The 20,551-nt window shown below is 42.4% G+C and overlaps 1 protein-coding gene across 1 annotated transcript in view; it reads right to left on the bottom strand.

The window, feature by feature from the left end:
* The window catches only part of FAM135B (family with sequence similarity 135 member B), a 318,140-nt gene that overhangs the window by 226,049 nt on the left and 71,540 nt on the right, over positions 1-20,551 (bottom strand). The window contains exon 2 of the mRNA XM_084621351.1: positions 826-921. Coding sequence (XP_084477477.1) covers positions 826-902 — 77 coding nt within the window. The 5' untranslated portion in view covers positions 903-921. The remainder of the gene's footprint in view (positions 1-825; positions 922-20,551) is intronic.

The raw sequence follows: 20,551 nt of genomic DNA, 5'->3' as shown, positions 1-20,551 counted from the left end.
AACTCACTGACAAAAAATAAATATCCCAGCAGACTCGCAATAGAATAGTCAATTAGCAACGAAGTGCACACTCTCAGAGCTGTCTGAACCTATCCAGTTCCACTGGTATCCTTGAGCAGACCTACAATATAGGTCCCTTGCTCTGATGAAAGAAATCACAGAATACACCTGTGATCTAAGCACAGTCACCATGCAGTCTTTAGACGAGGCTACCACCATTTAGTAGCCACATATTTGTTATGCCTTTACCACCAGGCAAAGGCCAGGGAAAAGTTAAATAAGTTTACTGGAAGTTGCCCTTGTTCTGAAGCACTGATTTTAAAACCACAGTGGTCTTTTAATACATAGGGGTTAATAGCAAATACTCAGTGCTCCAATTCTAAATGTGAATTAGTAGAATCCCATTAAAGCCCATTTTAGGAAAATAGAGCAATTACATTTATGACCCCAAAGTGGGCATTATTTAACATGGAACAGGAAGGAAAAGTCACGGAGCACAACTGTCATTCATGTTGGAAAATCAGAGCTAACCCAGGAGAGTTAAACCAGTCACTGTGCCTAAGCTTAAGCAGCTGGTTAAATCCATTTGATCTAGTTTTATAAACACATTGTTTTAATAATTCAGACAGTCAGACTTTGCAGATAAGTGGAAACAACATGCTTCCAGCTTCCTTGACTGTGAGGAAAGACTAATGCTACCCCCCACCCGCAGATTACATGAAGTATAACTGCATTAGCAGGAAGCAATTTATTTCAGAGTCTACGTCTTTTCCATAAATGGGCATTATCCAATCAGCTAAAAACTAATGGAAGCTCCAAACTCACCCTCTCTGGAAGAGATCCACATTATGGAATTTGTGAAGTTCCACAGAAAACTCGACCGTTCCCTGTACCTCAGACATGATCTTTTCAGGTCATCACCTAAATGACACACAAACAGGTATTTTAAACATGCTGAACAGTTTGCTTAAAAACAAATTCACTTAAGTTACTACACCTTGCTTCAGCACTTTGGGCTTCATCCGTCACCCAGAGAACTCAATGGGAATCTTTATACCAACTTCAGTGGACTCTGTTCAGGCTTTTTATTGATAAGAGCCCTATCCAAGTTGTGATTGTGAGTCATAAAAAACAAAGACGGCCTGAGGATGCAGCAATAATGCTAAATTAGGCGATATCATAATCATTGAAATGTACATAGTGTCTTTTCAGCCTAGAACCTCGCAGTGCTTTCCAAGCTCTCACAATATTCCTGGGAGGAAAGAGAGATGTTGTTACACCCATTTTAGAGAATGGAAGGTATCCAGACACAGCACACAACAGCTCTCTAAATGGAGAACTGACTAAAAATTCAGTCTCCAGCCAAAACACCACAGTGGTACAGAGTTCGCTGGCTCCCATCCCCTGTGCCCTCTCCCACCAAGGCACTTATCAAAGACAAGGAAGGGAGGTTTCACAGGGAACAGAACTAACTCCAGAAATAATGAATGGTAGGGATTACCACATAAGCTCTTTGGGGCAGGAAAATTAGTCTGTATCACAGATGTCACAAAAAAGACTGTGACGGGATCCCCAGGGTGCAGCCTGGGACTGTGGGACCGCTGTGCCCCCTTAGCTCTCTTCACCCTGGGTTGTCTCTCACAATGCCTTGCTAGTGACCGGCAGCAAACCCCTCCAGAAGCTGTGATCACTCAACACAACAGCATGTGAGCCCCACATCCAGCTAGATTGCATGAATGCTCCCAAAGCCACTCATGAATCACCCAGAGAAAGGCACCAGCCAAATCCCCCCAGCACCCAGCACTGTGCTTCAAGACATCGTCTTGCATTGCTCAAGCCGAGCAGTGCAGATTTATTAATTGGTTCACCACTTCATCAACGGAAAGCAGGCCTACACCAGCCTTTGGAAACCTGAGCAGATAACCAAACACTTCAGGCAAACTCACTGGTAAAGACAAACAGTTAAACAAATGTATTGACTACAAAGGTTTAAATTTAAGTGATATTAAGTGTTAGGCAAAAAATCAGTGCATTACCAAAAGAAAAGAAAATATAAGCACGCAGTCTAAACTCTCAACCCTATTAGACTGGGCAACCTCTAGATTAAGCAGTTTTTCTCACCCCACTGAACATTGCAGTCCTTAATATACAAGTTTGTTCCTTAAACCTGGGCCAATCTCCTCTGTTGGAGTCTTTTCTTCTCAGTATCTTAGTTGCTTGCAGCCTAGGTGGGGGCAGGGTAAGGGCCCAGTATGTTTCCACTCTGTCTGTTTTATACCCTCAGTCCATGTGCTTGGAAAACACAAGTCCAGGCATGTCTGGGTGCATTGCTGAGTCTCCAGGCAAGGTTGGACAATTCCCCTGGAGTGGCGTCATGTAGGTGAGTCATTGCATTATAGCTCCCTTGCTGGGCAATGGTTGTTGATGGGCTGATTGAAACCCTGCCTGGGTGTTGGTTACTTTCCTTGCTGTTGCCTCTGGGGAGCTAATATCTGGCTGATTCCCCAACTTACAGCTTGTTTTAGTGACAACCATACAACACAATTCTCAACTTCATATACATTTATGATATACATATATGGACAGAAAAATTACTTTCAGGAGATCAAAACCTTTCACCTGATACCTTATCCAAGGCATGCTTTATATGTATGATCACGATGATTTAAAAATGAGGAATATGGGGGTTCCAGGATGCTCCCTCAAGGTATAGAATGACACAAAGATGGCCAACAGATTGGTTTACTTCACACATACACGCTGCTCTTCTATCTAAGACCACTGTGTAAGTGCAGAGAAGGATGGCTCATGAGCATCAGTCTGAGCATAGATAGCTGTCTACTGTACATAACAGGGGAGGTGGGAAAGTGTGCGTGACATTCTGGTGCCACAGAGTAGTAGCTGGTGCATCGGCAGGCTTTCCATTTAGCACCCAAAGGGGCCAGGGCTGCTGGAACAATTTGTATAGTGGGGGCTGCTGAGAGCCAGTGAACCAAACTGTAAACCCTGTATATGATGAAAACCACTTCAAGCCAGGGGGAACAGCAGCACCCCAAACCCCTAGTTCCAGCACCTATGAGAGGGGCTCATTTGGAATTCTGTCCAGCTTCTGCAATAGGGGAGACTCTCTGTCTTCAGACTCTTATGTTCATTTGTATCGTGCCCAAAGGTGTGCTAAGTGCCTCCCACCCACTCCAATACATCCATGCAAGGCAGGTCAAGATTCTGATGTGATATATTTTTGAATCAGGAGAAAGTATTATACTGTAGCTATTGGATAAGTTTGTTTGCCAACTCCTGGCTGTACATTTTCCAGGTGACTGGCTTTTTATTTCACTGATGATTTAAACACTATTTTTGCTTCTCTTAATGCCTGCCCCTCTCAAGCGCTCTCATTTTCCAAAATGCACTCTGAGATTTTTTTCTCCACTGGAAAATATGCACTGCAGACATTGATTCCAGACTGACAAGAGCTGCAGCTATGCCATTTATATTATATATAAATAAAATAATTGCCAAACTGCATTTTTTAATATATACCCCCAAAGTAAGGAAAGTAATGCATTAGTCAATTCAGTGTTATGTCATAATGATTTCCAGTAAAATTCAGAAGCAGTGAAGGTAAACTCAGTGTTACTCTCTGGCAGAGCTAATGTAATTTGTACCTTACCTAGTTTTCTAAAACTGTATCAAGAATGGCCCCCACCCTCATTTTACTCTTGATAAAGCCCTTGGCAGGACTGACATAAAAGTTAAGTTTGTCAAAGGTACTTCCATGGTGTGCACCAATAGCGCAAACGATCGACCCAGAGAAGAGCTGAAGTCACACAGCTTGAAGAAAAAGAATAAATATTCAAAAGTGACCAATGATTTCGGGTGCTACACCTGACTTATCCTTACAGAAACCCAGTTTTCAAAGATGATGAACACCAGTCCTTTGAAAATAAGGTGCTTAAAGTTGGGCACTCAAAAAATAGAGGCACCCATACTCATTAATCACTCGGGACAATTTAGGCCAGAAGTATCACAGGGTAGTTAGTTAAACGAGCATTAACCAAAAGTAGAGTAGCTACCTTGCCAATTGTGCTGTTACCGAGGGCCGACGTATGACATCAGTATTTGCAGTACTGTAGGGAATATTGCCAATATTGAAGATATGTCACATACTTATTAAGACTACTGGCAAGTGTTTCGGGGCGATCACTGTGAATGCCCCAGGTACCTCTCTATTGGACAGCACCTCATGTGTTTTTAAGCTAGGCCCTACATGCCACACTAACATTTCAGAACAAGAATAAAGCAGGCACTAGGCAATCCAGCTGGTGACATGACATGACATGGGGGACAGGCCTGTCACTGGCAGCCCTCCCTCATTAGCGGGGCTGCCATTGGTCAATCCAAGCACCTGTGAGTTTGGATTGGCTGGTGGCGTATTGCCCATGAAGACAATACTGGACAGAAGTAGGCCTCTCTCTCCTACTCCCCTAGAGGTTGTGTGTATCCCACACTCACTCCCTGAGGGTATGTCTGCACTGCAGGATTAATTATACTTGAGTTACTCCTCTCAAGTTAGCCTCGCTTTAGTGAGAGAGGCCACACCGAAATAACACTACAGCTGCTGTATATACACTGACATTTCACTCACTCATGTGTGGTGCTAAGACTTCTGGGGCCACATCCCATGTTTCTCTGTGCTGCAGTTAATTGAGATGCTCTGTGAATTCATTCCTACTGAACTGCAGGAGAACTTCTGTCCTTTCTGGGCACACAAGGGAATTGTGGGAAGGCATTGGAGCATTCAGGTGGGAGCTAGTCTGCATTCAGACTACAGCATGGCTGTGGTAGCAGCTGGCACATTGTACTCACTTGAGTTTTAGCCTATACAACTCCCCGCCCCTTGGGTCTGCAAACTCAAGTTAAAAGCACCATGACACCAACGTTAAGGGTTTGTGTGTGTGGACAAGACTCAAATTTGGGGCATCGCTCAAATTATCAATTGAATTCACTCTTCAGTGAAGACACAGCTGTAGAGATTAACAGCTATGGAGAATAAGCTGGATCAGTTACATTTCAGTGTCAATGGTTCATTGGTCTGAGCAAGTTCCACTTGACATTTCAGGCAACTGCACTGGTTGTGTTGTACTGGCTAAACTACACGACACAGGGGCCCAACTCATCATGGTTCTATAAATTTATTATTTATTTAATTACAGGCTCACAAATCTGGACAATTTGTCCTGCTTGTAAGAGTTAGATTCCCCTTCGTGCTATTAAAATTGAGTGGATGAGGATAGGAGTGGGGTCTCCCATGCTGGAAATCTGGCCATCATTTGCAGAAAATGTCATGTCCTAATCTGTATTATGAATGAATATGCATGATCTCATTTGCATTTTAAAAGGAACACTTGCTGTTATTTTCTTTTGTGGCTGCTGGACCAGGTTGCCTTTGAGGACTGGTGGTGGTTGTTTAAGTTATGATAAAGTTGCAATCATTTGGCCAAAATATGATGCTTGTGTTCATGCTCAGCAGCCCTTGCCCTGTGCAATGTTTAGTAGCTGGGTGTTTGGGCTAGCTATTAAGTCATACTACTTATTTTGGTAGTACAAGCACCTGATTGAGGTATATGCATTGATAAAATGGTTATTTGATACATACACATATAAACACAGAGATAAACTAAAGAAATCAAACCTGCAACAACCATGACTGAGAACAGTTGGTTGGATGTTGATTTCAGTGGAAGTATATTGAGAGTGTCAGTGAGGACAGAATTTGGCCCAGTATCACTACTGTATTATAGAGAGTAATAATCCTAAGGGCTGGATGTCACAGGCTTCACAGGACTGCAGACTTCACAAGAACCGTATTAGCTTGATGACACTAATCACATCAGTGAAGGCTGCAGGATCAGGCCCCTACTTTGATTTACTTTCAGAAGCTATTATACTACAACATAAAACTTGTTTACCTCCCCCAGCAGCTTATAAATCTGGCCAGCGTTCTACATGTGTTCTTAGCCAAAAAAAAAAAATAAACCAGACATTTCCTCAGTGCTTTGGCCATACTTGTCTGATTCCATCACAGGATTCATCAGAAAGTCGAGGACAAAAGAACAAAATAAAAACACCTTCTGAGAGAAGGCAATGACTCATAAACCTAGCAGCATTTGTTAAGGGCAAAGTTTAAAGAAGAGAACCCAGCTGTGCTCCTCAGAAAGCACAGCACATCTTAGAAGTGAGTCTCCATAATACATTCCCTGCTATTTCTACATTTAGAACACACTGTATTTTGTTATGGATTCCCTAGGAAGCTGATATTTGCAAGATAGGGGAGGGAATTTGAGTTTTTGTAAAAGCTACAAGTTGTGTTTATAGAAAACAGTCATGGTAAAACTGCATTACTCTTCTCCATACATATCTGCTCCTAGCATAGATATCAATAAGGTCTAGCATAGATCTCAATAAACAAACAGGGCAATCGTGACCCAAACTCAGAAACAGTCAGTTAGAATAAAGTATTGGGAAAGGGTGAAAATAGATTAAATGTCTTTTCTTTTTAGAGAGACAAGGTGAGAGAGAAACTTTTGAGCTTACACAGAGATGTTCTTCAGGTCCGGGCACCCTACTCAAGAGCGCCACAAATAAATACAAGGTAGAACAGATTGTTTAGCATAAGAAGTTAACACATATTTCAAGGGATCATTCAAGGTGAAGTGAATTTTTTTTTAATCCTTTTAGTTTTTCTATCATTTGCCTTTTCTCAAGCAAAATGAGTCCCAGGAGAATCTAAACTCACCATTGAATCCAGATGCCCCAAAAAACAGGTGAGTTGTTTTGATACAGAGCAATCACAGAGGCCAATCAGCACTTCTGTTGCCCATCATCCTCATGTCCATGAACCCATTGGCATTGTTAGTGAAAGGGAGGTGGACCTTTATTATATTAGTGGTATATATTAATCACCTTTAAATTATGTCAGCCATGTTATTTTATTTTCCAAGATTTTGAATACAACAAGGTATAACAGCCATGTTTTAGTATTTGAATAAGGACAAAGAAAGGTAGAGTAATCAGGGTACATAGTAATACCTGCCCTTATTTGAATGATAACGAATAGCAATACCAGGCCTTGCAATTATTATTAGATGAATAGTTGAAGAATAATCTAAAAAAATATTCAAAAAAAAAAGAAAAGAAAAAGAAAAAGCAGCATGGACTACATACAGCTCTAGTATTTGGGTTTTCTGGACTTCTAATACCACTCCTGACCTTAATTCCTTCAGTTTCCTGGGCCAAGTAAATCAGCCTCCTAGCAAATCTAACAGAATAATCTATGCAAGCAAATCTGACTATAGTGTACTGACCCAGTTTTGATTTTAGCCAGGACACAAGAGTTAGCCACTTTTTTTTAAAATGGCTACAGCTACTCAGGACTTAAATTTGATGTGTCCTCTGAAAAACACAGTATCTGCAGCTACATTGTGCTCTTTAATATTCTGTACTGACTCAAAAGCATCAAGGATTAATCTTGTAGGTCTCCCATCGATATATTTGCCTGCTTAGGTTGTGGAATGTAATGGGAACACAACAAAAGATGGGATAGCTGCAGGTAACTGTTCCTATTGTTTTTGTAGGAGTTCCAGCCTGCAATATGCCCTCGAATTCTTTCTTTAATTTGCAGGGCAGGAAATAGAGTAATACTGTAGTTATAAATGAATACAAGACACATGACCTTATCTGCCATATCATCCACAAAACATGCTTGTTTCTCTTTCACAAGTATACCAGTTTAAGTTTAATTGTTAAACATTGTTTTTATTCTCTGAAGAGCCAACACACTTTAGATAAGAGTCCTGTTATTTCAAAACTTTTTGGGTCTGCTGTTCTGCATTCCTGGGAAGTCAAAATTGATTTTTTCATTAGTCATACTCAAAAAAATACAGCACAAAAAGAGTAATTTTCCCCAAGGTTTGTTGATTTATTTTACAGAAATCAAAGTTGGTGATGTAGGAGTAAAACAACATCCCTGAAAAAAGGGAAATAGTGATTTAAAAGCCAAGAGAGATATAGAATTTAAATGTATTCAAGAAAGGATCCAAGTCATTTATAGATGTCAACATTTTCACTGTTCTAATTTTGCCTTCATATTTTAACCTTTTCCCAACCCACTTGGAATCCACAAAATCCTAAACTCATGATCTATGTCGATGGTTCTCAATTTGTTCCATGTCATTACCCTACAAGAAGTGCTGGGATAATACCTGTAACACCTGCATCTAGCAATAAAGTGTGATCACGACCATCTGAAACCTATTGGTGATCTCTAAATTGAGAGCCCATTACTTAGATTATCCTCAGAGATTAGCAATTCGAAGGCTATTCAATTGGGTGGTAAATCTCCAAAGAAAACCCAGGTTCTGCCAGAGGTTTCGGCAGGTCAGTACTGAACAGTTCCAGAACTAATGTCAGCTGTCATTGTCAGGAACTCATTGAAAATATGCATATGGAGACCTTGAAGCTTGAGGAAGCAAGCCAGTTTGAGAAAACTGCAGTTGCACCACCAGGGGGAGGAGGAAATGGCTCCATCACAAGGAAGAAGCTGGCAACTTCTGGAAGCAGGCAGTGCTCCACACCTACTCCCAATCCACTGCCCACAGAGATTAAAAAAACCTGGTATGCTGCCCTGGCAATGAGGGATGAGGAATCTCCTCCTAAAGGTGTAGGAGGAAAAGACCCATACCCCCAAGGCTGGGAGGATTATGGACACCACTCCATAGAGGAAATGAGGGGGGTAGTGGTCTGAGACTCCTTTCTCAGGGGGACAGAGGCATCCATCTGCCAGCCTGACCTGGAATCTTGGAGGTATGTCGGGCCTATTATGGAGACATTGAAAAAGGATTGCCGAGGATCATCCGTCCCCTTGACTACTACCCCATGCTGCTCAACCACACGGGCACTAATGATACTGCAAGTTATGACCCTGAACCGATCAGAAGTGACTCGGGGGCTCTAGGAGAGAGGGTGAGAGAGTTGGGACAGAGGTGGTTTCTCATCAGTCCTTCCAGTCAGGATAGGGGCCCAGGCAGAGACAGACACATCCTGGTAATGAATGCATGGTTGTGCGGATAGATCATCACATAATCCACATAACTGGAATATTGGTATAGAAGAGTACACTTTGTTCAGGAAGGACAAGCAGGAGAAAAAAGGGAGGTGTTGCTTTGTATATCAAAGATGTACACACTTGCACTGAAATGGAGATTGAAGTTGGAGGCAGATCTGTTGAGTCTTTGGGTAAGGATAAAAGGGGTAAAAAACAAGGGTGATGTCATGGTAAGGGTCTACTATAGGCCACCTGACCAGGAAGAAGAGGTGGATGAGGTTTCTTTTTAAACTAACTAGCAAAATTATCCAAAGCACAGGACTTGGTGGTATGGGAGCCTTCAGCTACTCAGATATCTGTTGGGAAAACAATAAAGTAGAGCACAGATTATCCAATATATTCTGGGCATGCACTGGAAACACATTTTTATTATGGAACGTGGAGAACGCTACTAGGGAAGAGGCTCTCCTAGATTTGATTCTGACAAACAGAATGGAAATGGTTGAGAATTTGAAGGTGGAAGGCAGTTTGGGTGAAATTGATTATGAAATGATAGAGTTCATGATTCTAAAGAATGGTAGGAGGGGAAAATGGCAGAATAAAGACAATGGATTTCAAGAAATGAAACATTAGCAAACTCAGAATTCGTAAGTTAGATCCCGTGGGAAGAAAATCTAAGGGAAAAAAGAGTAAAAAAAAGTCCAACTTTCCTGAAAAGAGACATGATTCAGGGATGTCACGGTTCCTCCCCCACTCTGAACTCTAGGTCAAAACTTCCCCAAGGTACAAAATATTCCACCCTTTGTCCTTGGATTGGCCGCTACCACCACCAAACTAATACTGGTTACTGGGGAAGAGCTGTTTGGACGCGTCCTTCCCCCCAAAATACTTCCCAAAACCTTGCACCCCACTTCCTGGACAAGGTTTGGTAAAAAGCCTCACCAATTTGCCTAGGTGACTACAGACCCAGACCCTTGGATCTTAAGAACAATGAACAATCCTCCCAACACTTGCACCCCCCCTTTCCTGGGAAATGTTGGATAAAAAGCCTCACCAATTTGCATAGGTGACCACAGACCCAAACCCTTGGATCTGAGAACAATGAAAAAGCATTCAGTTTTCTTACAAGAAGACTTTTAATAAAAATAGAAGTAAATAGAAATAAAGAAATCCCCCCTGTAAAATCAGGATGGTAGATACCTTACAGGGTAATTAGATTCAAAACATAGAGAACCCCTCTAGGCAAAACCTTAAGTTACAAAAAAGATAAACAGACAGAAATAGTTATTCTATTCAGCACAGTTCTTTTCTCAGCCATTTAAAGAAATCATAATCTAACACATACCTAGCTAGATTACTTACTAAAAGTTCTAAGACTCCATTCCTGGGCTATCCCTGGCAAAGACAGAATATAGACAGACACACAGACCCTTTGTTTCTCTCCCTCCTCCCAGCTTTTGAAAGTATCTTGTCTCCTCATTGGTTATTTTGGTCAGGTGCCAGTGAGGTTACCTTTAGCTTCTTAACCCTTTACAGGTGAGAGGAGCTTTCCCCTGGCCAGGAGGGATTTCAAAGGGGTTTACCCTTCCCTTTATATTTATGACAAGGGAGCATGAGCAAACTATCCCAACACATAGGAAAGACAAGAAACATCGTAATATACCACCCTGTCTTAACCAGGAGATCTACAACCTGAAACTCAAAAATGAGCCATACAAAAAGTGATAACCAGGTCAAATTACAAAGGATAAATTAAAAAAAAAAACCCACCACCACATGTAAGGACAAAATTAGAAAGGCCAAGGCACGGAATGAGATTAAATTTGTTAGGGACACAAAAGGGAACAAGATTTTTTTTTTAAACAAATAAGTCAGAAGCAAAAGGAAGACCAAGGACACAGTAAGCCCATTACTCAATGGGGGGAAGACGACAGAAAACACAGCAATGGCTGAAGTGTTAAATACCCTCTTGTTTCAGTTTTCACAATTAAAGTTATCCAGTGATCAGATGACTAATATAATGAACATCAGTATAAATAGAGAAAGGATCTGAGTCTCAAATAGGGCGAGAAGTTAAGAATTACTTGGACAAGTTAAATGACTTCAAGTAGGCAGGGCCTGATGAAATACATCCGAAAATACTTAATCACTGAAGAAATCTGAGTCATTAGTGATTATTTTGGAGAACTTGTGGAGGATGGGAAAGATCCTAGAGGACTGAAAAAGGGAAAATATAATACCTATTGATAAAAAAAGGGAATAAGGACAATCCAGGGAATTACAGACCAGTCAGTTTAACTTGGTACCCAGAAACATAATGGAGCAAATAATCAATTTATAAGCATCTAGAAGACAATAAGGTGATAAATAATAATCAACAGGGATATGTCAAGAACAAATCATGCAAACCAACCTAATATCCTTCTTTGACAGGGTAACAAGTATTGTGGATTGGTGGGAAGTAGTAGATGTGATTATCTTTACTTTAGTAAGACTTTTGATACGGTCTCACATGACCTTCTTATAAGCAAACTAGAGGAATATAGTCCAGATAAACCTACTGTAAAATTGGTGCTCAACTTGGTGGAAAAAACACACTCAGAATAATGATCAATGGTTCACTGTCAAGCTGGAAAGGCATATTGGATCCCTCAGAGATCCGTCCTGGGTTCCAGACTATTCAATATCTTCATAGAATCATAGAAGCTTAGCGTTGGAAGAAACCTCAGGAGGTCATCTAGTCCAACTCACTCCTCAAAGCAGGACCAACACCAACTAAATCATCCCAGCCAGGGCTTCTCAAGCCGGGTCTTAAAAACCTCTAAGGATGGAGATTCCACCACCTCTCTTGGTAACCCATTCCAGTTCTTCACTACCCTCTAGTGAAATAGTGTTTCCTAATATCCAACCTAGACCTCCCCCACTGCAATTTGAGACCATTGCTTCTTGTTCTGTCATCTGCCACCACTGAGAACCGCAGAGTTCCATCCTCCAATCCTCCAATTTGTCTAGGTCACTCTGGACCCTATCCCTACACTCCAGTGTATCTACCTCTCCCCCCAACCTAGAGTCACCTGTGAACTTGCTGAGGGTGCAATGCATCCCACCATCCAGACCATTAATATAGATGTTGAACAAAACCAGCCCCAGGACCGACCCCTTGGGCACTCCACTTGATACCGGCTGCCAACTAGATATCGAGCTGTTGATCACTACCCGTTGAGCCCGAGAATTTAGCCAGCTTTCTATCCACCTTATAGTTCATTCATCCAATCCAAATTTTTTTTAACTTGCTGGCAAGAATACCGTGGGAGACCTATCAAAAGCTTTGCTATAGTCAAGATATATCATGTCAACTGCTTTCCCCATATCCACAGAGTCAGTTATCTCATCATAGAAGGCAATCAGGTTGGTCAGACATGACTTGCCCTTGGTGAATCCATGTTGACTGGGTGAGAAATGATTTAGATCGTGGCATAGAGAACACGTTTATAAAGTTTGTGGACAATAGGAAGCAGGGAGGCATTGAAAGTGCTTTGGAGGACAGAATTAGAATTCAAAATGATCTTGACAAACCAGAGAAGTTGTCTGAAATAAATAGAATGAAATGCCATCAGGCAAATGCAAAGTACTCAATTTAGGAATAATCAGTTGCAAAAATACAAAATGGGAAATAAATGCCTATGAAGGGGTATTTCAGAAAAGAATATGGGAGATATGGTGGATCACAAACTAAATACGAGTCACCAATCTAGTAGTGTTGCAAAAATAAAAGCAATAATTCTGGGATGCATTAGCAGGAACGTTGTAAGCAAGACACAAGTAGTAATTTTTCCACTCTGCTCAGCACTGATAAGACTTCAACTGGAGTACTGTGTCCATTTCTGTACACCACACTTCAGGAAAGGTGTGGACTAACTGGAGAAAACAGAGCAACTAAGATCATGAAAGGTCTAAAAACACCTGATCTACAGGGAAAAATTGAAAAAAAAATGTGTTTAGTCTGGAGAAAAGACCGAGGAGGGGCACATTATTAAAGTTTAAGTATATAAAAGGCTGTTATAAAGAGGAGGGTGATAAGTTGTTCCTTATCCACTGAGGACACAAGAAATAATGGGCTTAAATTGCAGCAAGGGAGATTTAGGTAAATTTAGGTCAGAGAGATAAGGTGGGCGGGGTAAGAGACAAGCTTTTGACCTAAAGAAAAGCTCTGTGGAAGCTCAAAAGATTGTCTCTCTCACCAACAGAAGTTAGTCCATTAAAAGATACTACCTCATTCACCTTGTCTCTAATAGCCTAGGAGCCATATGGCTACAACAACACTGCATATATAAATTTAGGTCAGACAATTTGACATAAAGAATGAATGCCAACCCCAATTAGCCTCACTCAGCATGCTCTTCTCATGCAGCAGTCTTGAAATCAACTCAGCATCTGCTTACAGTAAATAATATTAAGTTGCTGCTATTGCCCACAGAACAGAATGGCAGGAAAAATGCAGAAAGGCGAGGAGGTGGTAGAATATAAGGAGAAAAGCGGTAACAGACCTCCAGATGGACTGTCACATGATTCACTTCTTTTTGCCAGCCACATAACCCTCCCTTCTGACTCTCAAAAAAAAAAAATTGGTCTTACAGCAGGTCCCAAAGTACCTATGTGCACAGTTACAGTTAAAAATCATTGGCCTGATTTTCACTACTGCTGAGCACCCACTGAGCCCAGGTCTTCACTTATGTCCCAGGTCTCTTCCTTGCTGTTCTCCTGAGGTAAAGGTATCCTTTTCTGGCACTCCCCTGGACAGTCGAGGGACCAGAGCTGTGCAAATAACTATTTTTTTGATTTGACAGCAGTTCTGAGAAGTAAAAAAAAATATTCTGGATCAAACACAATGTTTTGTTCAACCAAACGTAACATGCTTAGCTTTAAATTTTGAGTTTTCTAATTTTTCCTAAATAAAATTAAAATTCTTTGCAAAACAAAGTCATTTGGAATCAAAAATTGCAATGTGTCATTTCAGCATTTTTTAAATTAAAATTCTTTTTAAGTTTTTGTTTGTTTGATTTTTAAACCTAAACAATTCAGCAACATCAGCACAAATTTGTGTCAAATTGTTTCGGTTTAGTCCAATCTGTATTCATTTCTGAAAAAAGTGTTGATAAAAAAATTCACCCAAGTCTACTCAAGACCATAAAGTACGTCAACAAGAGGCATGCATTAGTTTACAGCACATTTTAGACACTATTAAATGGTCAGAATTTGCCAACATTTCTCACATCTTGCCATGTAAGAATGGCATTTTCCCAAATGAGGAGATATTTATTGTCTCCGTGTTTCCTGGTACTCCCATCTGTTTCCACCTCCTGTCTTATACTTAGCTTGTAATCACCTTGAAGCAGGAGCTCTCTTTTTATTCTGTGTTTGTACAGCACCTAGCACAGTGGGGTCCTGGTCCATGACTTGGGGTCCTAGGTGCTATCACATAAATTTTAAATAATAATTATTTGTAGTGACTATATGGGCAACAGCTGGAAAACAGCTTTCCTTGGCACTACGTTAACTGCATTCCCATTTGCAATCTTGAAAAATTCCATGGCACATTTAAAGAGAAAGGTATTTACCTTATAGTAATGAGGCTCTTCAATGTTTGGTCCCCTATATACCCGGAGCTGGAGAATTTTGAAAGCAGTGTCTGTTGGCCCACACATGCACCCTTGCTCACCTTATGCCTCGGACCAAGAAGATAAAGGGGAGGGTGGACCTCTCCAGTTCTTTCTCTGCCACAAACAAAAAGACAATATGAAGAAAAGGGGAAGGAGAGTGGGTTGTGGAAAACATATAGGGACCACACTTTATAGTAACAGAGTTCTTCGAGATGTGAGTAATGTACTCTTTGAGGGCTGGTCCCAATGTGTAGTCCACTGTGGGTGACTGATAAGTAGTACTCCAGTAGGAGGAGGATGCAGATAGGAGAGCCAAATGAAGGACCACCATTCCAAAAGATGCATCAGTAGAGAAGTCATGCAGCAGTAGTCCATTGCTGACTATGATATTGTCACAATTCTTATGATAGCAGTGGTAGAACTGTTGATTCATCAATCTAGGCCTATGAAATTTTTTTTCAGGGCAGACGTGTATACACACACACACACAGAGGAAATGAAGTGTGGCCATGGAATCCTTCAGGGTGTGCAAAGACTCACCAGTCTTCTGGTTACACAGATGAGTGTCATCGAAGGATAAGTCCTCCATGGTGTTCTGAACCTCGCTGGGAAACCCAGAAGCATGAAGCCACAATTCCCTGTGTATTACAATGGCAGTTGCCATCATCCTTGAAGATGTATCAGCTGCATCTACCACTGATTGCCAAGACTTCTCTTCAACCATTTTGCCTTCTTCTATGAGAGTCTGGAAATGAGCTCTCTCCTGCTGTGGAAGCCCTGTCAGCAAAGTTCACGAATTTTGTTCAGGAAATGGTATTTAGCTATTAGTGATTGACTGTTGGCTATTCTGAACTTAAGGCTAAAATAAGAAAGTCCTTCCTTTCCAATAAACAGAGATGAGGTGGGCAAACATCAGTTGGTGTTGCTCTCCATGGCAGCCTGGACCACTAAAGAGTATGGGGCAGATGAGAGAACAAAAACTCCACCCCTTTGGCTGGGACACAGTAATGTTTTCTGACCTCTTAGGGATTAGGGGCACAGGTACCTGGGGTATGCCAGACCATTCTAGTGAGCTCTATGATGGCTTCTTTAACAGAGAGCAATATTCGACTGGAACCAGAGGACGACCAGGAGCTTGTGTTGAGGATCCTGAATCTCCTCAAAAGAAATCTGAAGCTTCCCTGCAATTCTGAGAAGTCATCTTTGGAATCGCTCATAGTCAATGAAAGGAAATGAAAACATTGGTGCCAGCTCCTCAGCTGTGGAAGACCATGACAACCATGTCGGTTCTGACAGAACTGCCAGATCCAGCATGTACTCCTCCTCCTCAGTTGGATCAGAAGGTAGCTCTGGCTGCCCTCTTAGAGGGGAGGGAATGAGTGACTCCCTAGCAGACTGATATGACTCCAAGGGATGGTTCTGGCCCCATGGCCCCCAGAATAGCCAGTAGGATGAATTGAATTGGGTTTGGGGAGTTCCCCTTGGTATGGGGTACCAATGGCTTTCAGGCAGATCAGGAGGTGAAGGTTGGTCCCAAGCTGGCCCAAGTGCCCTGACTGGGAAGGCATGTCTTGGAAGAGGAAACAACAGTTCAGAATCTCACGAGGAAGAGAAAACCAATTCCTGAGCCAATGGTAGTACCGACAATACTCCTGGAGGGAGTTCATGACCAAAAGATGGAATGGGAGACAGATTCCTCCACAAAGTCAGCTCTCCTGGTGGAATCAGGTCCTCTCTCAAGAGGGGGACCCAATGGAGCAGGAGACTGGATCAGAGAGTAAAGGTGTCCTCAAGAGGAGCATGGGTCTTGGCTCTTCCCAGAGTGAAAGGAGTCCTGTCTGCTCAGACCAACAAAGTCTGTAACACAGCCATGGAAGAAAGGTCAGTACCATGGGTAACTGATGCTCTCGGTATTTCTCTTCATTGATACTGATGGATTGAGGTTTGTGCTTGGGTGGTACCAAGACACCCTTGTTGCCTTTGACAGAATGTACCCCTGTAGTCACACCCTACACACTATTGCAATAGTCTTTGCACAAGGTGTGGCTTGTAAGGTATCATTTGAAACTCATAATTTGCTGGTCACTGCTGTCCTGATAAAATATGCATGGCATCATCATATGTGAAGTTATAAGATTCCCCTATATGATATTAACTCACGCGCCAAACCTCATAGCCTGTCCAAACTGGTGTTGGCAAACAGGTCTGTCCTAATCAAGGGAATGTGTGCTTTGCTTCTTAAATACAAATTAAGCGAACAGTCATCAAGTAGGAAGGGAAACAAAAGGAAGTTCAAACAGGTGAGGAAAAAGCAGTAGGGAACACTTTTCCAGATGGACTCTGTCTCCTAGCTCCCACGTGGAGATTTTTTCAAGAGGGGGACTGAAACTATAAAAAGGGAGGACAGATACCCCAAGGGATCCCTCTCTCTCCCTGCACATCACAATCAGTACACCTGAAACAAACGAAGCCTTCTTTGTACTCTGAGAGAAGGGGACCTGACCTACAGGGTTTGGTTAGTAAGGTCAGAGTTTGGTCAGCTTATTGAAAGCATATGGTGAGAAATTGTGCTTGAATCTGATATAGTTAGTTAAATTAAGCATTAGTAAATGTCTTTATTTTTCTTTTCACCATTTCTGAATTATACGCCTCATTACTTGTACTCACTTAAAATCTCTTTGTAGTTAATAAACTTATATGATCTAAGCCAGTGTGTTTAAATTGAAGTGTCTGGGAAACTCAATTTGGGGCAACAAGGTGTGTGCATATTATTCTTTTAAAAGAAAAAAAGAGACTTAATATACAACTTTAAATTGTCCAGGAGAGGGCTGGGGAGTTCAGGACATGCATTGTGCGAGGAAATCTAAATCTGGGAGGGTGTTGGAGTCACCCTGCAGTATAACCAAAGCTAATGAGAGCCAGAGTGTAACCCAGTGTGGCTGGCAGGCTGCAGTTACCCACAGACACTCAGGGTGTGGCTTGCATGCCAGAAGGCTGTTTGTGAGTGGCCCCAGGTGGGAGATACTTGAGTAAGGCATTGTAAGGCACCCAGGGTTTCAGGGCAAGGGTCAGTCAGATGGTCATTAGTGTGGCTTGGACACTGGTATATCACACCATCGGATTGCAATCCAGTACCTGGGGAGCCCCAGACTTATGGCCTTTCTTGTCATGTCTCTGAGACTTAGGATGTACTAAGTTCTCTTGGGCTGAGCTTAAAGAGTTACTCTGTTTAAGCAGGGCTGAATCAGACTTCAAAGTGGATTTGGAGGAGGATTTAGTCTCATGCTTATGAAACTGCTCCCAGCTCTCTCACCAAGACCCTACCAAATGCTCTCAGGCAATAGACCCCCTTGTTCCTGAGTTGGGCAGGAGGTACACTCCTTGATGAATCAGGCCAATGTAGCAGGAGAGACAAGGAAATACCCCAGCCTGGGTGCAACTGCGATCTCATGGCCTTTTCCAATGGGTGCAATCTAAGGCAAAGTTCCCACCCTTCCGGAGTATGGTGGGGGAATAAATGGCAGATACTGCACCTTGACATGATGTGGGCTTACCCAAGGCAGTACAAGCAGCATTAGGGGTCATTGCTGAAGTAGAAGGAGCATGAGTAGGAGGAACAGACTCTGAAGCCCCGAGTCCTGCATATAGTCCAGTACTCAAACAGGATATGGGGGTGCTCCCCAGGTCGGAAAGGTAACTAGCTAACTATAAGGCATCAACTATTAGATAAAACTTTCAACTCTAAAAATTTCTAAAGCTATTTAGAGATAAATGAATAGAGCTGAAGTTTCATGTGGCGGTGAGAAGGAACTGGAGAGTGGTCAGTCTGCCTTGCCCTTTATCTTCTGGGTCTGAGGCATGAGGTTAGCAAGGGCGCATGTGAGGACCAACATATGTGGTTTTCAAAATTCTCCATCTCCAGGTACATGGAGCGCATGCGTACCAATAAGGACTAGTACTTGAAGAACAAGGGGTTTTTAAACATGATGCCTTTGTCAAACATCAAGTTGAGTAATTACACATTTCGGCAGGCTAAATTCACTCTAGAGTTTCACTTAGACAAGGTGTTCTGTTTCACTTGTTTTCTGAAACTGTGGACGTTAAATGTCATATTGCTGTGCTTTGAGTACCTTCTGGAAAATCCAAGCAAAAGTTCATAGAAGTCAATGTAGGCTCATCACATCAACAGCCTTTCAATGAAAATATTTTGAGAAGTATCCACTGGATTCTAAACACATACAGGCCAAATTCTGTTCTCACTTCCACCAACTTCAAAGGGGTTATATAGGGTGGTAAGGGCAGAATGTGGTGTAGATATTCAATATCACTGCTGTGTATATACGAATGAAAGAAAGAACCCTCAAACTATCCAGGTATGAGCCTACAATACCTTGGCTTTGCTGCTGTGGATGTGACCATCCAAGCAATACAAGGGAGCACAAATTAATAATCAGGACCTTTTCTGACAAGTGTGCTGGCATCGCTAGTGATGCTCATTTACATATACACACATACACTACCATTTACATATAGAGTTACACACACACGCTCTATAGGCCAGGCTGGTAGCATTCCATCCACACTTGGCATACTCCAGCTTAGCACTGAGCAGGACCCTCCCTGCAATTGCAGCTTTGGGCTGCATTTGGGCACCAGAAAGTGTCTGCTCCCCAGTCTCCTGTGCTCCTGGTGACTCCCCTGAGCAGCCCAGTCAGCTGGGGAGGAGGAGGCTACCTAATTCAAATACAGAGGGGACAAGAGAGACCTGTGGGAGCAGGGGGAAGTAGATTGGAAAACACAGTCGGGGGCAGGGCAGTTAAGGACCTAGAACTAAAGGCTGGCTGGGCAGGCATGAGAAACCAGAGCTGGCTGGGCAAGGAGACTAGAACTAGGAGACAAGGAGGGAAAGGGCTGGGGGGGGGAGGGAAATGATGGACTGGGAGGAAACAGATAGGACTAGGAGCCAAGAGTGGAAGACTGGGAACCAGCTGGGCAGATGTAGGAGGAGGAGGACGAGAGGCATATGAAGAGCCAGTCTGTGGGTGGATAATTGGACTCAGTTAGGTATGGAGATTAGGAGGAGGAGCTGGTGGGACACTGAAATGGGACGAGGAGCCTGAAGAGGAAGATTGGAACGGAAAGCCAATGGGATTAAGAAAAATGGGCAGGGAGTACAGCTGGAATCCAATGAGGAAGAAAAGATTAGATGAGGAAGGACCTAAGACTAGTAAGGAGACTGTGGAGGGGGAGACTACGACTGGCTGGGCCAGGAGAGTAGTACTAGGATGAGGAGCCAAAGGTGGGGAAGAGACAGGACAGGAGAGGGCAAAAGGAGTCAAATTTTGGAGAGACAGGCAGAAAATTCTGTGCCCAATAGAGAAAACTCACATCCAGAGCCTGGAATGGAACCCAAGTTTCCTGAGTCTCACCATTTTTCTGCTATCAGCAAATATCTGTGAAACCCTCTAGTAAAGTGTCCCATTCCCCTGTAGTGCTGGTCCACATAGTGCATGGCAACATACTATTTCTGTCAGTTATTAGCTCAAATGGCAGATGTCTCTGTGGTAGGGCTAAAGGTTCCATCCCTGCTGGTGAACCATGTGCGTGTCCATATGATGCCACATGGACTGTTTAAGCTTTTAAAAAAGGAAACTGAAGAAATTACACATAGAAACCTATATGGAAAGAACATTAAGTAAGCAAAGTCTTGCACTCAAGTCAAGTTAGAAAATGCCAATATCAGGGTAGCCAGTGCATCCTTAATCCCCCCCACACACCCTGCACATAT

The sequence above is a fragment of the Lepidochelys olivacea genome (assembly GCF_965140295.1).
Source record: "Lepidochelys olivacea isolate rLepOli2 genome assembly, chromosome: 2".
Taxonomy (NCBI): domain Eukaryota; kingdom Metazoa; phylum Chordata; order Testudines; family Cheloniidae; genus Lepidochelys; species Lepidochelys olivacea.
This window is presented reverse-complemented; position numbering and strand designations above follow the sequence as displayed.